Below are 19,541 nucleotides of genomic sequence, written 5' to 3'. Positions count from 1 at the left end.
AAACGATTCAGTGATAGGTTAATCCAAATTTCAACAACGACATTTATACTAAATGTACCATAGTTCAAGTCTATAATTCGTATAGGATGTACTCTAATTAGAATAGCTATACACTGCAAGATGCGTATATCTCGCCTCTTAAAAAGTTTTCATCTTCTCTCGTCATTTTTGGCCGCATATTTCTACAAAATGAGAAGCACTCGGCGATTGAACGAATGATTCATTCCATTCTCATTGTCACGTGAGGTCTAAACTGGCTTCAAACATAAGCAGCAGAGGTCATGCGTTGTGTATAAGTTGTCGTGGCATCGGTCATGGACTGTTGGTTAGCTTTCACTACTACCATAGACCACAGTATAGCCAAAATGGGGGCTGTTGTCATATCACGCGGCCTCCCCTCTGCTGCTGACTTGTGTGACTATAGCTATTGGGGGGACTGTTTTGGCGGCCATAGAGATGGTGTGGGTGTGGGTATTGAGTGGGAAGGGTGGAGCTTCTGTGAAGACTAACCAGAGTCCCCCCTGCACTATCATAGCCCCCAGAATACTGCTGCTGTTGTTGTTGCTGGTGGTGTTGCAAGATGAGTGGCTGTGACTGCATCTGGTCTATGGACAGTATGCCCCCTCCCTGTCCATGATGATGATGAGGGTGATGATGGTGTGTGGAGCCATGATGAGACTGCTGGGGCGGCGGCGGCGGAGGGGGTGCCGGCACCTGCAACAGTTAGAATAAAATAAGACCTTGCAAATTACCCGAACTTGTGGAAAAAAGCAAACGAAAGCATTTAAATGTCAATTTAACAAACTTTGAAAAAAAGCAAATTTTTTCATCGGTGCTTCCATTTTGACCAATTTTCGGACTTATTGACTACATAATTCATTTAACATATTGTAAAATTATAAAGATGGTGAAAAGACTAATTTCCTTAATTCACGTACCTAAAACCAAGCTTAAAAGTATGCAATTTGATGGCGAAAATCAATACAAAACATTTGTGCCCATTATTTTGTAGTTTTGTATGATAGATAACCACGATCTTCAAAAATTACTTTTGACCTATTTTTAGGGCTTAGTTATAATAATTTAAACTATTTTTCTAACTATTTTTTAAAGCTAGAACCATTCATGATAAATAAAACGCAATTTGAGAAAACTGGATCAATAGCAATTTTTAAAATTCCTCTGGGACATCTAAAAATTGAAACATTTTTTCGAAACGCGAAGTAGCTCCGCCAGCAGAGCTTTTTTTGCCTCACTATAAGTTAAAAATTACCGAGAAAAATCAATTTTAAACCAATTTACATCGATTTTGTGGTTAATAGCCTTCGGATGAGAAAAAAAAACAAAATAAATTGACAAAAATTGGATTTGAAATAATTTAGAATCGATTGAAATTAATTTTTTAAACTCTTTTTTTGTTTCGAACTAAATCGTTTTTAGGTGGCTTCAAATCAATTTTTTCTAACTTTTTGTTTCATTATCTAGCGGTGTATTGACTAGCATAAAACTCGACTAGCATGAAAATTTTTAAATTGAAAATCGTATCGACTAGTATAAAAATTGAAACACAAAATTGAAATAATGAAAATAAATAAAATCATTAGGATCTTGTTAAATATTTCCTTCCTATTGCGCCTTGTTAACTATCCCTCTACGCTTACATTTTTTGACACCGCAATTCTGTGTAAAATGCGCATTCCAATTATAGGTTCGATCACCATAAGTTGAAGTCACAAACTAGTAACAACGGGGGGAGGTCCTTGTGTGGCTATGAGGTCGCATATCCTGGGGGTGTTCATATGAGGAGGCACATGCTCTTCGCACCCTCTAAATCTTTTACTGAGTCTAAGTGTGACTAATCACAATTTATGAGATACAAAATTTGGATCAAGTTAACTTCGTATCATACACCCCCCTCACTCCCCTTCTCTCCCTCCCCTCCCTCTCCCCAAAATACCAAGTTAAGATCCTCCGGATCTCTTTACGATTCCCCCCTTTTGCAAAAGTGAGGAGGTTCGAAACTAAGGACAGAACTTAACCTATATCCTTAACAGTTGGATGATTTCATTATAGGGGGGATTTTATTATATCTGATCCTGCAGCCCAGTTTTGAATTCAAACTAATATTCGAACTCAGACCAAAATTAAGCAAGTTAACATCGCCCCTAAACATATTCGGGGGAAGGGGAGGATGGTAACTTGTTTTCAAATTTTAATTTGTTTGTTGTTTGCTTAATTTCACGTTTCTATTTTTCAAAAATTCGGGATTAATTTTGAACGAATTATTGTTTTGTGTTTCTGAGAAAAAGAAAGTCATCAAAGTCATGCTAGTCGTTTAAATTTTTAGTCGTGGTTTAAATTTTTATGCTAGTCGCGCGGTCACCCATTATCTGTATAAAATTGATTACAATCCATGTCTTGTTTGTACGGGTGTGAAATGTTTGATTTTCAGCCACAGCTGCAAATTTTTTTCATACTAACCAATTATATTTTGTTTGTAATTCCGACTTTCGAAGAAAACGGAATATTTATGCGTTTGTGTAGTTTTTTGATTCAGTCAATATGCGGCGATCGAAATGATCATTTTTAACAAAAAAAAATTATGCCTCATTGAAGATATTGACTACCCAAAATCAAATTCGAAAAGATAGCTTACCTCCAACCATTTTCTGCAAAAATTTGGGAGTTTGAAATTTGCCAATTTGGCTAGTTTCTGGACTATTTATGCGCGCTTTGAAGATTTTACCGATAATCCTGAAAGCGTAACGCGAGTTACTTATGCGTGGCGAATTATACCGCACAACATAAGCATTCCAAATTGAATTGAGGCTAAATAATTGGTCGTATTATTTTCCTACGATACAATTTTTCATACTTGATCTTTGATAATGTCCAAAACTCATAGCTTTTCAATATTTTCTTTTGCCAAAAACTATTCGATGTGGATTAAGGAGCAGTCGTAAAATTCAAGGCTTTGCCCTGATATGCGAGCAGTCTTGTTCAACTTTTTGGCTTGTTCTACTCGTAGATCATTGTTCCGACTTTCGATACGAAAGTAACGGAATATTTGTGCTCGAGGTGGGGTTTTTTTTCTTCAGACAAATTTCGACTTTTTAACTAGCCATTTTTGACATTTTTGCCATAATTGATTTGTTACAAGGAGCGAAATCTATCCTTTTGTACTTAATATGGCGTGTGGGGGGATGATTTTCATTTAAAAAATTTCAAATTTTAGAAAAAAAAATTTTCATTTTGTTTCATTTCATTTAATTTCTCAAATGTCATTACTGCTCCATAAACATTAAAAGGCGGTCGGAACATTCAGGGCTTCGCCCTGATACGAGCAGTCTTGTTTCATTTAATTTTTCAATGTTATTACTGCTCCATAAATCTTAAAAGGCCGTCGGAACATTCAGGGCTTCGCCCTGATACGAGCAGTCTTGTTCATCTTTTAGACTGGTCTTTGATTGAGATTAATGCTGATGTAAATTTAACACGTGGCGATGACAAATAGCAATTGTTTGCTCCTCTTCTTTGCACTAACATTCGCAATTAAAATCTAAGACGTTCGGGAATCAAAGTTTGCCTAGTATCTAATGCGAGCTTGGTTTCAGTTGAGAATAGGGGTGCGTGTGTGTGTGTGTGTGTGTGTGTGTGTGTGTGTGTGTGTGTGTGTGTGTGTGTGTTTGATGAAGGGGGGGGGGTGGGGAGTTGAGGAGACACCTACCTGTGGTGGTGGGGACATTGCGTGGTGTGGTCCTCGGGAGAGGCTGTTGGACATGTAGACTCCTGTGGCTGTGTGTTGGGGCTGCAAACTGTGGCTGTTTTGCTCTTGTCTGCTGCTGTTGTGGGGGTTCTGCTGATTCGGATGGTTCTGTCCAGAGGCGGTGGGAGGGTGAGGAGAGGATAGTTGGTGAGGGAAGTGGGTGGGTGAGAGGTTGTTTGTTTGGCTGTGGTGGTGCATGGGGTTGCTGGTGATTGTCGCCGCCCTCCCATCCGACCCAGCCGTTGCCGCCCCCACGTTCCCAGATAAGGTCCTAAAACAAAAAAGTCATCTAGCTACAAATTACTATAAATACAGCTAAACGAGAGATTACAGCAAAACAGACTGCCCTTATAAGCAGTCTTCCAACCTTTAATAGATTGACTGCGACTCACACAGCATAACTAGGTCGAATTGTATGACTTTCCTCAAAATCGTAGAAACGTTGAATGTGTAGTATACTCTGTCAATGTTTCTTGATGATCGATAGTTTGTGATTTTTGTAGCTTGATTTCAAAAAAAGACTTGCTAGGTCCGAAAATCAGTTTTACGTGGATGATATCCAACAAGAAGGGAGCAAGTTTCATGAGACCAAAGAGACGATTGTGCTCTATACAGAGAGTATCTATTAACAACCGCGCCATTGCAGCTGTTCTCGTGTTCTCGTATCTACGAGATTGTCTGTACGAGTTATTGAAATAGCAAAGTGCCCATTGCTTGGGGTGAACTTTGAAGTGGCTATTAGGTGGTAATTGATGTATGATGGGTTAATGATGAACAGGGCTAAACTATTATAACTTCGAGGACTGGAGGATAAGTGGGAATGTAAATAACTACGGTGTGAATTGATTTTTCCTAGACTATATTGTACTTTTTTCTTCGTTCATCGTGGCTGGATGTTGTGCGTGTTCGTATATGAAGGTGTGAGTGTTATGTTATACCTGCTTGTGTTGCTTTGCATTGTTACAATTTTGAGCCTGGGTTTTGTATTTGGGTCGACTTCTGTGCTGTTTCACGTCTGGATGGGCAGAATAATGAGACTGCGACTGAACATGAGCTGATCCAATGTGAGGCGACGTGTGAGGCTGCGGCCTGCTCAACCAAAACTACTCACTTACTAATCCCAATTCACTTTTCTTGTAAAGAATTTGACTCATAGAATCATAGAAACCCTTCTAAAGTTTCTAACTGAAAAATTCTTTCAATTTTTCTAAAAGTTCTTCTATAATTTATAACCGAGAGTTTTCAGGGATAATGGGTCAAGTCCTATAGTGTTTGTTTAAGCATGATCGATTATACAGTGCTGATTTAAATTATCCGGACAAAACGAACAAAACTTGAATTTTCAAACTCGTTTTTTTTTGCAAATAGGGTTAAGATTAGACGAAAAAGGAAGAAAACAAAAGTTGCTTAGAATTTCATCAGAGTTAGTATGGTGCAAATAATATGGTTTCTTCTCCGAAATTCTAAACCAAATTTTTACCCCAAAAATGGGACATTTTGGCTTTTTAAATAAAACTAATCAAGAATTACGCTGAAACCACTTTATTAGATGAGAAAATTATATCACAAGAGGCCTCTTACACAGCCCAACAAAGCTGTACAAGGTTTAAACCTCCATGTATAAGAGAAAATATTATTGCTTGATAGTCAATAAATGGGATTTTCATAAATTTTTATAGGTTAAATTTTGGTTGAGAATTTCGGGGGGGGGGGGGGGGAATGCACCATATTAATGTTGATGAAATTCTAAGCAACTTTTGTGCTTAATTCTAAGCAACTTCTAAGAATTTTTGTTCACTTCTTGTTTAATCTTAACCCAATTTGAGAAAAGCGTGTTTGAAAATTCAAGTTTCGTTCGTTTTGTCCGGGTAATTTAAATCAGCACTGTATATTATCAGCACGGGCTCGGGCCTCATTTTTTGGATCAGCAATCGGGCCCGGGTCTGACTTTCAAAAGAGTTCGCACCTTTCACACTTCTGTCAACACCTTTCACACTTCGTTTTGCACCTTTTGAAACTTCACTTCATAACTGATGGGGCTTCCGTTGAGGCAAAAGTCAGCCAATTCGAACTGCTACGATCGGCTGCAGCCAATGGTCTTATTAAATTTTTATTTTTTATGATTCACATTTGAATTTAATGAACTTTTGGTTTGAAATTTTTGTTTTCACTATAAACGGGCCCGGGTCGGGCTTAAATTTTTTGTTCTCCAATTAAGCCGGGCCCGCGCCTCAAATTCTGGCCCGGTGAACATGATACGTGATTTTAAGCGCATACAACAATCTGAGCAATCATTTGTTTTTCAAATTGTTTTCATTTTTTCAATGATTTTTTTTGTATTAAATTTTAAACTGAAAACCTGTACGACTGTTTTGTTTTTTCACTAAATTGTTTAATTCTGACAATTAAGTTTTACTTCATAAAGATAAAAAATAGTTTGTTAATTAAATTGAAATTTTCGACAAAGTCTCGTCCATTTTTTCATGGTTTTCATTTTGATTATTTTTGCTCCACTTCTCTTTAAAAAAATTTTAGCTCCAAATATAGTCCATGACAAACCTATTCGCTAGATAGAATATGTCCGGCCGAATATCATCAATTTCGGCCTGCGCTCAAAATTGTGACACTTTCTGTGAAATAATTAGTTTTTAACTGATATTTTTAAACAGGAAATTTGATTATACTAGCTAGTTTGTGAGCGTTAGTGTATTAATATGACCCTTTTTTTCTAACTAATTTGTGGCTGAATGGTTAATGCGTAAAACTCATAATTTCTAGGTCGCAGCTGGAATCCGAGACGCAGCCCATATTTTACTAATTCGAGGCTTATTTATATTTTTTCTTACTGCGTTTTATAGAAAAACCTTTCGTCGTGTTCTCACTAACATTTTCTCAAAACGTCATTATTTTAGACAAGGAGTTTTGAGAACAAAAAACAAATGTTTAGACTTTTACTAAAATTACGCTAAAACTTCCGGATTACGCAATGAACTAAGTTATACCATGCTTAGAATTAAGATAAACTACCGGGTCAACTGTTGAGCGAGTTAATACAATGCGAGGTTCTTCTAGAGCGCAACAAATTTGTATGATACCAAAAAATTCTTTTTAGTATTTAAATCTCAGCTTTTGAAAACATTTTTAAACACAATTGGCGGAGCTTTTTGGAAATTTGACTTTCTTAAAATTTCTTTGGCTACATAAGAAGCTCACTTCAATTGAGTTTCTTCAGCAAATGAATCGGTAATTTTGGCGCAGGTCTGAGCAACAAGAAACATGATTTTTTTGCGTAATTCGGTAGCTTAATTGGTAGTTTAAAAGTTCTGGTAAAAACCGAAACCAATTTTGTTCTTGTCATTTTTTGGTTGATGTCAACACAATTTGAGAAAACGCGTTCTAGTTTTCCAAATTCTTTGTTTCGCTGAATAATCTAACTTATCACTGTATTATTTTGATAAATTCATTCAATTACAAACCTTAAAAAAGATCATTTAAAAGATTGCAAATTTCTATTTCAATTTATCTGAATTGAAATTATTTTCGTCTTTTTTTTCGAAAGATTTAAATTTTTTTTAAATTTTACATGTCAATAAGAAAACGAAACATTGCAATCTATAAGCCAAGAAGATTCTCAACTAGGGTTATTTTTTGTTCCTATTACTGAAGTTGGGGAGAAACTATGTCTTCCGGTGGATTTTTTTTTCATGCAAATTATCAAAATGGGTCTCGTCATACACTATGTTCAAGCATTTTTAGCCGTGATCCATATTGTGTCGAGACAAAAGTGAGAAATGCTTGCTGGGCAAATAAAACATGATAGTAATGTTTTTACTTAAAAAAAAAGTGGTTCTATAAAATACGAAAAAATACTTTTTTAAACTTCATGCAGCGCTTTTCTGTAAATAAAGAAACGAAAACTTATTTAAAAAAAACTAAATCAATTATGAGATTTTTCACTGCCGGTATGAATGCCGGTATACAAAATTCTGCCAATATTTAGGGGGGCTTTGCACGAAAACTGCAGAATGAGATTTCAAAGAGCTCTCCACGAGGAATGTTTTTTTTTAAAATTGAAAACCACGCAATTTGCTAAAATGTTTTTTATGATATTTGTAACCGTTTTTTTTTATGATCCTTTTCTGCATACCAATTGATGCAAATCTCCGATTCGTTTCTGAGTTGAGAACTTTTGAGAAAAATTCTGTAGCAAAAAAGCCTAAAAAGAAGTTTGCTTTCAGTATTTCTAACTTACCGTAGAAAAATTAAATTGTTTTTTTTTCTGTAAAATATCAACCGTATATTTCGAAGTTTCATTTAAAAAATCAGAAAGTTTACGAGTATCGGACGGCAGTGAACTATAAACACTTAGCATAATGATAAAGTGTTCGCTTTAAGATCTTCAAATCTTACACTCAGCCCCTGCTATGGCAAAGATAGTGTGTGATGATGAGCTCTCACTTAATCACTAGCTTGACCATTTTGGTTGCCATTGTAATACTACGCGAAAATTCTAGGCACCAAAAAACGACAGTAAGTGCCAAAAAAAGAGCTTCGCTGAAAACAAGAAAAAAAAAGAAATTGAAAAAATTGACAAGCGCTAATGTTATTCAAACAGACCTTTTTATAGATTCTTACCACATTACATGGAACATAATTTGCATTTTAAAGTAATCTCATTTTAAAAGAAAAAATGTGGCCTTTGTGAGTTCAAATGGATCTGTCCAAAATGATGCCGATGCAAAAATAAGTGAAGCGTTGCGTTGTGCATGCGCGCAGTTGTATGTGGTCAATTGAGATAGCCAAAATCTCCCTAAGGACAAGTCTGAAATTAATTTCTTTCCTCCATTTGTTGCTCAAATGAACAGCCCACTTTTGCACCCAGAAGCTGTTTCATCAAGTAACAATGAGCAGATGAAGCGGTAGACCGAAAATTTACACCAATCCTCTAAAAAGCTGCAAAAAACGTTTGCACCTGAAAGCTGGTTTAATAAGACTTTTTGGCTTTGAACTCACATTTTAAAGTCACCATGGTAATTGGCATATTTGAAAGGTGTCTTTTCGGTAAAACTTTGTCTAATCGTGTATTATTAATATTTGCTTGCCCATTTGTAATAGTATTTTTGTCTTTTTTCAGAGAATTGGTACGTGTTTTTTTTTCTCGCAGCAGTAGCATTAACCTGAGAGTCGACTGCAGATTTTATTGGCATTCGTGTTCACAGGAGGGATTTGCAAGAGGCCTGCTCCGAAGTGAGAGTAATACTTGAGAATGGTAATGCATCAATTGCACATGCGAATGGGAGTGACATTGGTGTTATAAGCGGTACTCATCAGACGGAAATACCAACAAGTTAAACGCCACCTCCCCCTTCAGGGGTAGAAAAGAACTGACTGACTTTTCAGCTAAATAACATCGACTTTGTTTGATTGTCCTATCTAACTTAAGACTTGCTGGTCTACAAGACATGGCGACTACGACATCTCCAAATGTGCATTCGACTTTTGCTAAGCGACAAAAAAGGATTCAAAGAGTCGCTTTCGAAACGAACTTTGCATGTACGCAGTTGCAGGCTTCGTATATCTGAGAGAATTAGGAATTAAAAAAATGATTGTTTGTAATCAGTTTAAAAATACAGAGGAGTGAACAAACTCAGACAGTTAAAAATAAATAATTATCCAGGGCAGTTTGTTGGTTGTTACTCCCTGACCAGAAATTACTATGATTTTTCCAAAGCCTCCAGTGGTTTTATTTGGGATTTATCAGTTAGGATTTTTCTTAACTTGTGTCCCATGAAAGATAGATTATGGGCGCGGAATAATGTATGAACTGGACTTACATGGCTCTGCTGCGTATGGTTCCATTGTGGTCCATGGTAGTGTCCGTCGGCAGGTGTACATGTGAGGTGTGGTTCCTCGCGTGGCCATGACTGTGGCCATGACTGTGTCCCCCCTTGTTGGAGTAGACCTTCTCTGCACCAAATATGAGGGTGAAGATGAGCACCATTTGAGTGACGATCACGCCCAGGGGGAAAAAGGCCGAATATTTGTCTGGAAAAAAGAAAAAATTTCACTCGCAATATTAAATCGATTTATAATTATGAAGTACAGCAAGCAGAACAGCCAGTAGTTTCCTAAATCAGCTCTCTGAATGACTCATAGACTAGCTCAGTAAAAACATCGCACCCAACATGTAGTAGGCGACCGAAAAAACTCAAATGGCTTTAAGAATCAATCTTTTCTGAGGAAGTATTTGCATCTTTCATAGCCTGTCAGGGCCATCTTTAGCATCAAATGGCATCCATATTACGCGTCAATTCTTTTCTTGAAAATTTTACAGTGTGTGCACGAGTGAAAGTTTACGTCCTAAGGCATTTGAGGTAGGAACAGCAAGGGTGACTTGATGCGAGGGTTTCCTGTTTATGCTTTTAAAAAAGCTATGAGATACAAAAACTGCTCTGAGAACCAAAATCAATGTAGTATTTTATTCTGGACTGTATCTGGACTTAATGAATGGGAGTGTTTCAATTTGACGTTAGGCTAGAGATGCGACATGATATAGACTGTTATGTGAACAGGGTGACTATAGTTACACTCCAGTGGCTGGAGTATGATGGATGACGGCTGATAAACAGAGATACAGAAAAGGGAAATAGACTGACCTTTGACCTTGAGAAGTGTGGACCAGGATTGTCGGATACCGAATGCGGTGACGTTGCAGATGTACTCGTCCCTGTCCTCGTACTGCAGATCGTTCATGCGGAGGATGGTGGGGAAGCCACTCTTGTCTCTCATCAGGTGGTAGAAGTACCTCCTCCCGTTCGCCGAGTTCTCGTGTCGTATCTGGTCATGTCCTAAACATCCATACAAAAGAAATCATACACATCAACAACACTACACTACACTACAATACACGCAGCAAACACAGCTTTATCGCGGATAAAAATTACAACTGTTCGATGATTTCAGAAAAATTGTATCCACAAACTGGAAACCAAGAAACATCTTTGAATAAAAACTATCTAAAGATAAACAGAAGACAGATATAAACTCATTATATTGCAAGGACAGGGTAAAAGTCGTTACGTGGATCAACTTTAGAGAATGGCCAATCAATGTTGTCTAGTCATTGTCAATGAACAGTCAGTGACATCAGTGGTTGTTTTATTGCTAATAGTGTTCCGACTTGACTGTAGCTGCTCCTTACACCTTAATTGTTCTGATGGCAAGAGTCTGGATATGTTTAGGAACTACAAAAAGAATAAGAGGCTCTTTTTCAGTTTTCCAACTACCCTTGACTTTTATGAACTAAAACTTCCGTTATAATTGTTCAATTGTCTTGAAAATAATCGGATGCGAGGTAATTACCCAACTCCAAATTCGCTCTTCATACATAACCTTGTAGAATCAATGATTCACGTAAAGAACCTATGTTTGTCGGTGGTTTTGGTGAGTGGGGGGGGGGGGAGGGGGCATTTTACGTGGCGTTGCGTGTAGGTTGATAGTACCTATTCTGCGTGTGTTGCGGAACCACTCGACTCTGGCGAATGGCAGGGACACAATGTTGCAGTAGAGGTCCACAGTTCCCCCCACGAATGCCTTGACTGTGCGGGTGGAGTTGGTGTGGTTGAATTGGTCCAGCTGGTAAGTCGGCCCATCTGCACCATAACAACACATTACTACTCTTTTTGCTGTTTAGAACTAATTGTGCCTGTCGACTTTTATTGAGTACTTGACTTCATATAATTTATATTTATGAAAGAGACCTGAAATATATCTGTAATTGTTGGTCAGAGACTTAGTTAAAAACTTCAAACAGGCATAATTAAATAAAATAAGCAACCTGCCACAGTAATTTGGTCCTTTTAATCAATTATGTCCGTTTAAATTTTTTGCGGTTCTGCATAAGTTAAGTGTAGTGTGATGTAATCCATGTCTGATAAGTATTGTGGGGTGGGGTGATACACTTACACCTAACTATGGCCCTCTGGTGGACTCTGCCCTGGAACATGCCCCCCTGCTGACTGGCCTCATAGGTGCACCAGTAGTAGCCAGCATGCTCCATCCTCGCCCGCCTCACACTCACAATACTCCCGTCCGCCGACACACTATGCACAAAACAAAACGTAAAATTAAACGATAGCTATGTATAGAGCTCAAATTTTTCAAACAACAAAGTATTTTCTTCAAAAACAAGTGAAATGTAAGCAGAATTTCACAAAAATCATATTTCATTTTTGAATGTTTAGTGAACTGTTTCTTTGAGAAGACAGAAGTGCAAATTTTTTATTTAATTCTGATATTAAATCCATCCGTATTTTAGTCTACTGCAAACATACTCGATTGGCAATCCACAGATTTCCGGATCGATGCGCACACGCAGTCAGTTTTTGTAAAATTGGTCTGAAATAAACCATCCCACGCATTTGTATATTCCTCATTTTCTTCGGAAGTCGGAACAAAAAAAAAATTTAGTGAAGTTTAGTTCAAACCAAATGTTGCGGCAAAAGGTAAGAACGAATTGAACAGAGTATATAACAAGTTAAACGTTTCGAATTTTTTCCATTTTCTTTTTATATTTGAAATTCCAGCCTCGCCAAAATCCTCGTAATCAACGTCATTATTTCATGATACAGTGTTGATTTAAATTATCCGGACACAATGAAAAAAAACTTATAAACTGAAACGCATTTTTCGCAAATTGAGTTAATTTTAGACGAAAAATGATGAAGACCAGTTTTGTTAAAAATTTAAACAGAATTAATATGTAGTAATTTGTTGCAAGAACCAGGCTCAAAAATTTTTCCCAAGAACGATCTTTTTGGCTTTGTTTAGTCAATCAAAAACTACTCAAAACTTATTTGTTCATTTACGAACAAAGATATATCAATGTAAGCATATTATGTAGCCAACAAAATTTAAGAAAAGTTTATTTTTCTTAGTTTTGTATGAACATATTTGTTATGGTTTGGTAGCCAAAAATGTCAATTTTGCTTTATAAAACACCAATTTGTTTTAATAAAAACATTTTGCGCCCGCTTTAGGAGGTTACAACCTGCTTAAGTTTTGTTGGGCTGCATAAGAGGCATGCAGTAGAATAGTTTTGTCCGTAAATGAACCAATAGGTTTGAAGTATTTTTTGATTGACCAAAAGCAGCCAAAAAAATCGTTTTTAAAGGAAAATTTTTGGGCCCATTTTTTTGCGAAATAAATTGTACCATTTTAATTCTATTCAAACTTTAAACAAGATTAGTCTTCATTTTTTTCTAAATTAACCCAATTTGAATGAAATGCGTTTTAATTGTCAAGTTTCTTTTCATTTTTTCGACCGGCTAAACTTGAGCTATCCAGAAACGCTGTAAAGATCTTATTTTTGACAAAACTTTGTGATAGAAGCAAGTATTTGAAAAAAACACATGCAAAAAATTGAGGTTTTGAGCACTTTTTAGCGCCTGCTCCCTGCGTCCATCTCAAGACAATAATTTAATTTTGCCCTTACATATTTGTTAATTTACTGAAATAATTTTAATTCTGTCTAGTTTGATCTTTTTTGTCACCATCAAAGTTTAGCTTAAAGTAAGTTTTTTCGAAGTTGTTTGTATCTTCGCTGTAAAGTTCGAATCAGGAAAACCTGGTTTAATTTGGTATTAAATTTGATCAAATTGGCGTAAAAAAGCTTACTACTACTAATTACAAATTGGCGTTAAAAAGCTTACTACTACTAATTAAAATACCGTAAAATATTTTCTATAGTATTTAGTCACACTCCTAATTAGTCAAAAATTAAAACTCACAATTTTTATATTTTTGTAATACTACAAAAGTAAAGTATAAAGTGATTTTATTTGTGATTCGAGCTGCCATCGAAAAGTTCGAGAACGTTTTATTAGTGTTACAAAAATAAAGGATTTCTGTTTGAGACGTTAATTGTTTAAACTTTTTCAGGTTTTTGAGTCTATTAATTGTATCTTAAAGAAACGCGCAACGAAATGTGGAAACTACTCAACTTAGATTCAGGAAAAAAACATTAAAAGATCCAGAAACCTTCATTATTAATTACAAACGCAAATTTAAATAAAAATTTCATATTCAAATAAAGGCTTGATTGTCTCATTTAAAAATTTTTATGAAATGTGTAATTTTAAAGTAATTTTAAAAATGAGGCGCAATCATCAGTAAAACATTTATCTATTCGTAATCTTCACAGTTACAGAAATTCATTACCTAGGAAAACTCATCGTTTGAATTAATGTAGTAGTTTGGGAATTATAGTTTGAATTTTGAATCATAGTGTGGGAAAATCAATTAAAAAGTAATAAATTGCTATAAATAATATAATTTTTTTGCTATGTTTCTATTATCTAACTCTGATAACGCTGATAACCCTATAACTCTAACCATTTCCACGTTAAAAAAAATAACGGAATAGTCTCCTGATAATTTCTGAATTTTGAACCAGCAGTTTTGGGCGGAACATTTTCACCTGTATTCTTTTTTCGTAAAATTATGGGGTTTGAACCTTACAAATTTAGCCAATTTGCATCATATAACGATCTTGTAACGCATTGGCGGCGAATAAATCTGGCTCAGAAACCAGTGAAATAGGACACACTAAGTCTTTTTTCATTTGTTCGACTTCAAATGTAACAAGAGCAGCCTCCTTCTTACCTCAATATTATCGAGTGGATAGCCGGTGGCTTTGCACGAAGATTTTATTTTAAATGATTTAATCAACTAAATAATCAGACACTATTTTTTTGGTAAATGGACGATTGAGATGCAAGCATTTCTACTAAATACTGCAAAGCAAACTAATCTCGCAGAGTTAAATTAGAAGTTTAACACAGAACTTCTTGTAATTTAAAACTTACTGTAAAACCGGAAAATCCTAAACAGTTTTGTTACGCCATTGGAGTTTTTCAATTTTTTGGGTTTTTTTTAAATTTTTTATCACTTGATACAAACGAGAGTTGATACTTGCTGTACAATTATCAAAAACTGCTAGACCATGTTTTTTCTTATTTATTAATTTGGAGTGTAAAAACCTACAAACAATCACACTAACTATGGATCTAATAAGCTTGAATGTATAAACCCAAATTGTGCATGAATTATGTACTTCAAAAATCTCGCGAAAAACATTTGCTCAGAACTTATCAGAAATAAAAGTTGAAAATAGATTGAAAACCACACGGGTTGAAATTAGTCCTCATTTTGATCTCTTTTTTCTTTGTAAACAGATGAATGAACCCAACTTTTAAAAAAACGGGTTGAAAGAGCCCCGTTTCTAGTAAAATGAGACAAATGAGCCCAACTTTCAGCATAAAAGTCCAAGTTATTAGTCCCCAATGTCTCAGAGAAGATGATTGTGCTCACTTCGTCATCTTTATTGAGCTCACCTCTTTCATTTTTTTTAAAATTTAGCTCATTGATCTTTTTTTTTTGTAAAAATTGTTTTAATATAATTTACAAATAGAACAAATACAAAGCTACTCTACTAATTGATGCAACAAAGGAATACAATTGCTGGTTGCATCCTAAGTGGGCGTTTCCTATTTCATTAGTCTATCTTCTTCAATTGTTTACATGTTGTAAGATGCACATTTCATTAAATTTTTGAAAGCAATTTTTGATCACAATTTTTCTATATTTCATCATATATATACAATTGACGTAATAATTTCTTTCTTTCTTTCTTTCTTTATTTCTTTCTTTCTTTCTGTCTTCTCTAACAAAGGTATCAGAGATGATTCAGACAAACTACAGAAATGGGATGCGCTTCCCGCGAGGTGCTTCTGGTTTTTATAGAAAAGAGGCATATAAGCCCAATTTGGGTCCCCACTTGGATGGAATTGGATGAGCGAACCCTATTGTCTAAATAAATATGGGCTCTATTGAGTCCGATTTTGCCGTGACAACTAGGGGACCAATGGTACTAAAAATTGGCCTCGTTTAGCTCCTTCCCATTTTGAAAGTACAAACAAATATTTCAAAATGGCATAGTTGACACAAACATTCGCATATTTAACAGCCGAAAATGGTAATTAAAAGTTAGTTGACATGAATTTTTTTACTTTTCGAGTTCAAAATGGGGGTTAAAAATAACTAACTCGAATTGGAGTTTTGGCAATGAGGACAACTGCCTCGCAGTTTCCATGAGTCTCTGCATGGCAATGGGGTCATCTGGGTCCACCAGCCTGGTGCTGGCATAAGTCCACGTGATAGTGTTGTCCAGCACTCCCCCTCCCAGTCCCCTGGGGCCTCCGGGTGAGAATCGGGATCCCTGTTGGGTGGAAGTGACGTTGCAGTAGATGCGGAAGGGTCTGTCTGGTTCGATGCTAACCACACTCGGGCTGACTGAGATGCCAGGCACTATTGCACAAAGTAGTTCACTGCAGTCAGACAATGATGGGTCCAACTTTTTCGACAGGCCCCCAGATTTTCAACTAAGTTAATGTTAATTCTCTTCTTAGTTCGATTGAAAATTGATCGCTTGCTAGCTAAATTTGCTCCTTTACTCATATTTTACCCTTTGGGTTAATTAATTGCTAATACAATTGAAATTTGACAGATGCCAAAGCGTATAAGCAAAACGATGTGATACTACGGCGGCGAAGATAGAATTTCGACCCACGCGAGTGTTCGACATTAAAAGAAGAGGAGGGAGGGGGAGGTTTAGAAAAGGAGTGTGTGTGCCTCTCGCTTATTTGAGTGATTGCTGTTGCAGTACCTATTTGCAGCTGAGCCACATTGGTTTCCTGACCGCCGGCTGTTTTGCCCCCTCCAATGATGCACTTGTAGTAGCCGGCATCCGCCTCCGATATTCTGCGGACCTCGAGGGACGAGGACTTGGTCTGCTTCTCCTCGTTGTAAGACAGCACACGCACTTTCACTCTAGAAACACACAATACAATAAATCACAACTCAGCACAATAGGTGCAAAGAACTATTAAACTCCCCCCCCCCCACCACCCCGAGCGCACCGGGTAAGGAGTATGTGAAACAAATCATCCATCGTAGAGAATGAGTTGCAGGAAACTCCACATGTATAATCGTTATTAAAATAAAAATGATTTAGAAAAAAACTATAGGGTACCCAGAACTTAGCATAAGTGTAGACACGGCACTGAAAAACGACTCTGCGAAAAACAAAACAGTTATGTTTCTATGATCCAAAATAATTATATATCTCAAATTTATGTAATGTTCTACAGCTTCCTTAATTACATGTGCACGAAAAAAAAGTTGCCTTTGTTTTGTCATCTAAAACTTAGATATTGACGCTAGTTTTAAATTGAAAAGCAACAATTTCCAAAAACATAGCGGTCGAATAATTCTAACTTGTTAATGATTTTATGATGGTACATCAGTCGAAGCAGTAGAGTACGTAGGAACTTTTCAAAGGGGGAGAGGTCATTTCAAAAGAAAAAACCTTGACCAATAAATTGCTTTTTTTTGGCTCGCGACCACCATAAACTTAATGTATAATGGCGCCCAAGGTGCTTTCAAAAAACTCATCTATGAGTTTGGTCAACCGATAGATGGATGTCCTAACATAGTACCAATGGTGGAACCTTTAGAAAAATTTGGTAACCAGATCTCTAAGTCTCCTCAATACGTTTCAGTACAGCTACTAGAGTTCAGTGCAAAAAAATTAAAAACTTCCTTTTTTGCACTCATCCAACGTTTTTTTTTCGAATTAATTCTTTTTTTTTTGGGGGGGGGGCATATATTACTTGAAAATGATTGTAATTATCCAAAAAAAAACAAATTTTTTGATTTAATTTGTTTTTCAACTTTGCGGGTGTATATAGTATTCTTCAATGCGTTGTCTGTATAACTCCCAGATAAATTTTAGCAAGATATGCCATTTTTTATAGTACATCAGGGGTTTGATGAAGAGTTTGAAACAATTTTTGTTTTAATTGGATTTGAATCAGTAAAGGAAACAAATCACTTGAGATTTCCGTCGACAAAAAGATGTTGTAAGAAGTGCAAGTTCCAATTGTTGTACTTGTCGGTTTTAAATATCCCAGAACATAACCGAATTATAGTGGAACGGAGCTTTCCGCCGCAGACTCAAATACTGCAGCAATCTAATGACAAGTTTTTCCAGAAAACAAATTCAAGAGCTAAAAAAATAGTTCAAAGATTTCCATGCCGCTCCAACTATGGTTCTACTCTCAAGACTTACAATGACTTCCAGGAGAATCGATTATGAGGTTCAAACTTTAGTCCACCAAAACATCTGACCAAAACATGACATCCAGTTTAGGCCGACGAAACCTTAAAATTTTTCTAATTTTAAAGGGGAGAGTGCCGAAAAAACGCAAGTTTTCGGTCAAAAGTTTCCAAGGCAATTTTTTTGACTAGTTAATTTTCAAAAAATTGCCTGCGGTGCATATTTTTTTGCTCAAATAGAGTCCGAAAATCATTTTGCTCGAAATAAAAATCAAAGAACCTCAAATTATCGCAAAATTTTGGAAAATCTACCACCCTCGAAAAAATCCTAGATCCTCCCTTGGCTTAGCAGAAATTTTTCGAAAAAAGTGAATGATGAAGTATCTGAAAATTTATTTAAAACCCATTCGAGAATCAACAACCTAAGTTGAATACTTTCAGATTTCAAGAAATCTTGTCAATTAGAAAATGGAAGCAAAAAAACATCAATAAAGTAGCTTCGATTTACATCAGCCCTAGCTTCACAGTCGCTTGAATAAATTTCATTGGGAGGCGAAATAAAGAACGAAGATGAAAAAAACTGTAAACAAGAACGACCCAATTAGCGAGCAGCGAAAACATACCATTCTTTGATGAGCTCGAAATCACACTAACTATAACAAAACTAGCTCAAAATACAACAAGGATAACCGGTTACTGTGCAAATAGCACAGAATATTCCGATCATAGTCTTAAAAATACAAAAAAAATTTTTTTTGCAGATTTGTGTTGTTTTTTTTTCTGCGGTCTCATAAAAGAATCTGAAGGAAAAAAAACAGAGCTTAGGCATACTTGACAGTCATAGTAAATAAGCCAATTAAAAAACAATTTTATTTCAAATTAACAAAATTACTTGAAAAATCAAAAAATATTTAAAAAAAAACATGTTTTTCAAGTGTTTTGAATTTTTCAAGATTTTGATTCCAAAAAAACGCTAAAATAATCAAAGTAAACTAACGTTACTCGAATTAAACTAAGTTTTTTACTTTTTAAATTAAGCGATTGTAAGTTTTTAAGCAGTTAAGTTAAGACTGCTCCCTGGCTTTGTTCGCTCGAAATAAGACGAAAAATCAAAAATTTCAAACCGGTTTTTCTCGAAACGGTGAAAAAATTGTTGAATTTTTTATGTGGTTCAAATCACGACTATAAGGATTTTTTTATAATTAATCACTCAAACCGGTCCGATAATTATTTGTGGTACCTGATTTTGCGTGGAAAAAAAAAGAAAAAAAAAACAAGGATAGCCGGCTACTGTGCAGGTAGAACATAATGTTTTAATAGTTTTAAAAAGCACACAAACTGTCTTTTCTTTCAAATTAGTGTCGTTTGTGTTCTTGGTGTGATAAGAGGATCTGAACAAAAATTTTATGCATATTCGACAGTCATAGTAAAACAGGCAGACTGGACAATAATTTTAAAAGAAAAATGACTAGGAAAACAAAAAAAATCATAAAACAATCGAACTTTTTTTTCAGTTTTCAGACTCAAATACTGCAGCAATCTAATGACAAGTTTTTCCAGAAAACAAATTCAAGAGCTAAAAAAATAGTTCAAAGATTTC

The 19,541-nt window shown here is 35.8% G+C and overlaps 1 protein-coding gene across 6 annotated transcripts in view; it reads right to left on the bottom strand.

Annotated features, from left to right (window-relative positions):
• Positions 1–6: 6 nt before the first annotated feature.
• The window catches only part of LOC134840418 (uncharacterized), a 71,007-nt gene continuing 51,472 nt past the window's right edge, over positions 7–19,541 (bottom strand). For all 6 annotated transcript variants that reach the window (XM_063856201.1, XM_063856203.1, XM_063856199.1 and 3 more), the window contains exons 4-11: positions 16,491–16,654; positions 15,871–16,132; positions 11,732–11,868; positions 11,269–11,418; positions 10,423–10,614; positions 9,601–9,811; positions 3,728–4,037; positions 7–714 (exon numbers count right to left, since the gene is read on the bottom strand). In XM_063856201.1, coding sequence (XP_063712271.1) covers positions 379–714; positions 3,728–4,037; positions 9,601–9,811; positions 10,423–10,614; positions 11,269–11,418; positions 11,732–11,868; positions 15,871–16,132; positions 16,491–16,654 — 1,762 coding nt within the window. In that variant the 3' untranslated portion in view covers positions 7–378. The remainder of the gene's footprint in view (positions 715–3,727; positions 4,038–9,600; positions 9,812–10,422; positions 10,615–11,268; positions 11,419–11,731; positions 11,869–15,870; positions 16,133–16,490; positions 16,655–19,541) is intronic.

This window comes from Symsagittifera roscoffensis, chromosome 2 (genome assembly GCF_963678635.1).
Source record: "Symsagittifera roscoffensis chromosome 2, txSymRosc1.1, whole genome shotgun sequence".
NCBI lineage: Eukaryota > Metazoa > Xenacoelomorpha > Acoela > Convolutidae > Symsagittifera > Symsagittifera roscoffensis.
The sequence above is the reverse complement of the archived record's forward strand: the minus strand, read 5'-3'. Positions and strand labels throughout refer to the sequence as shown.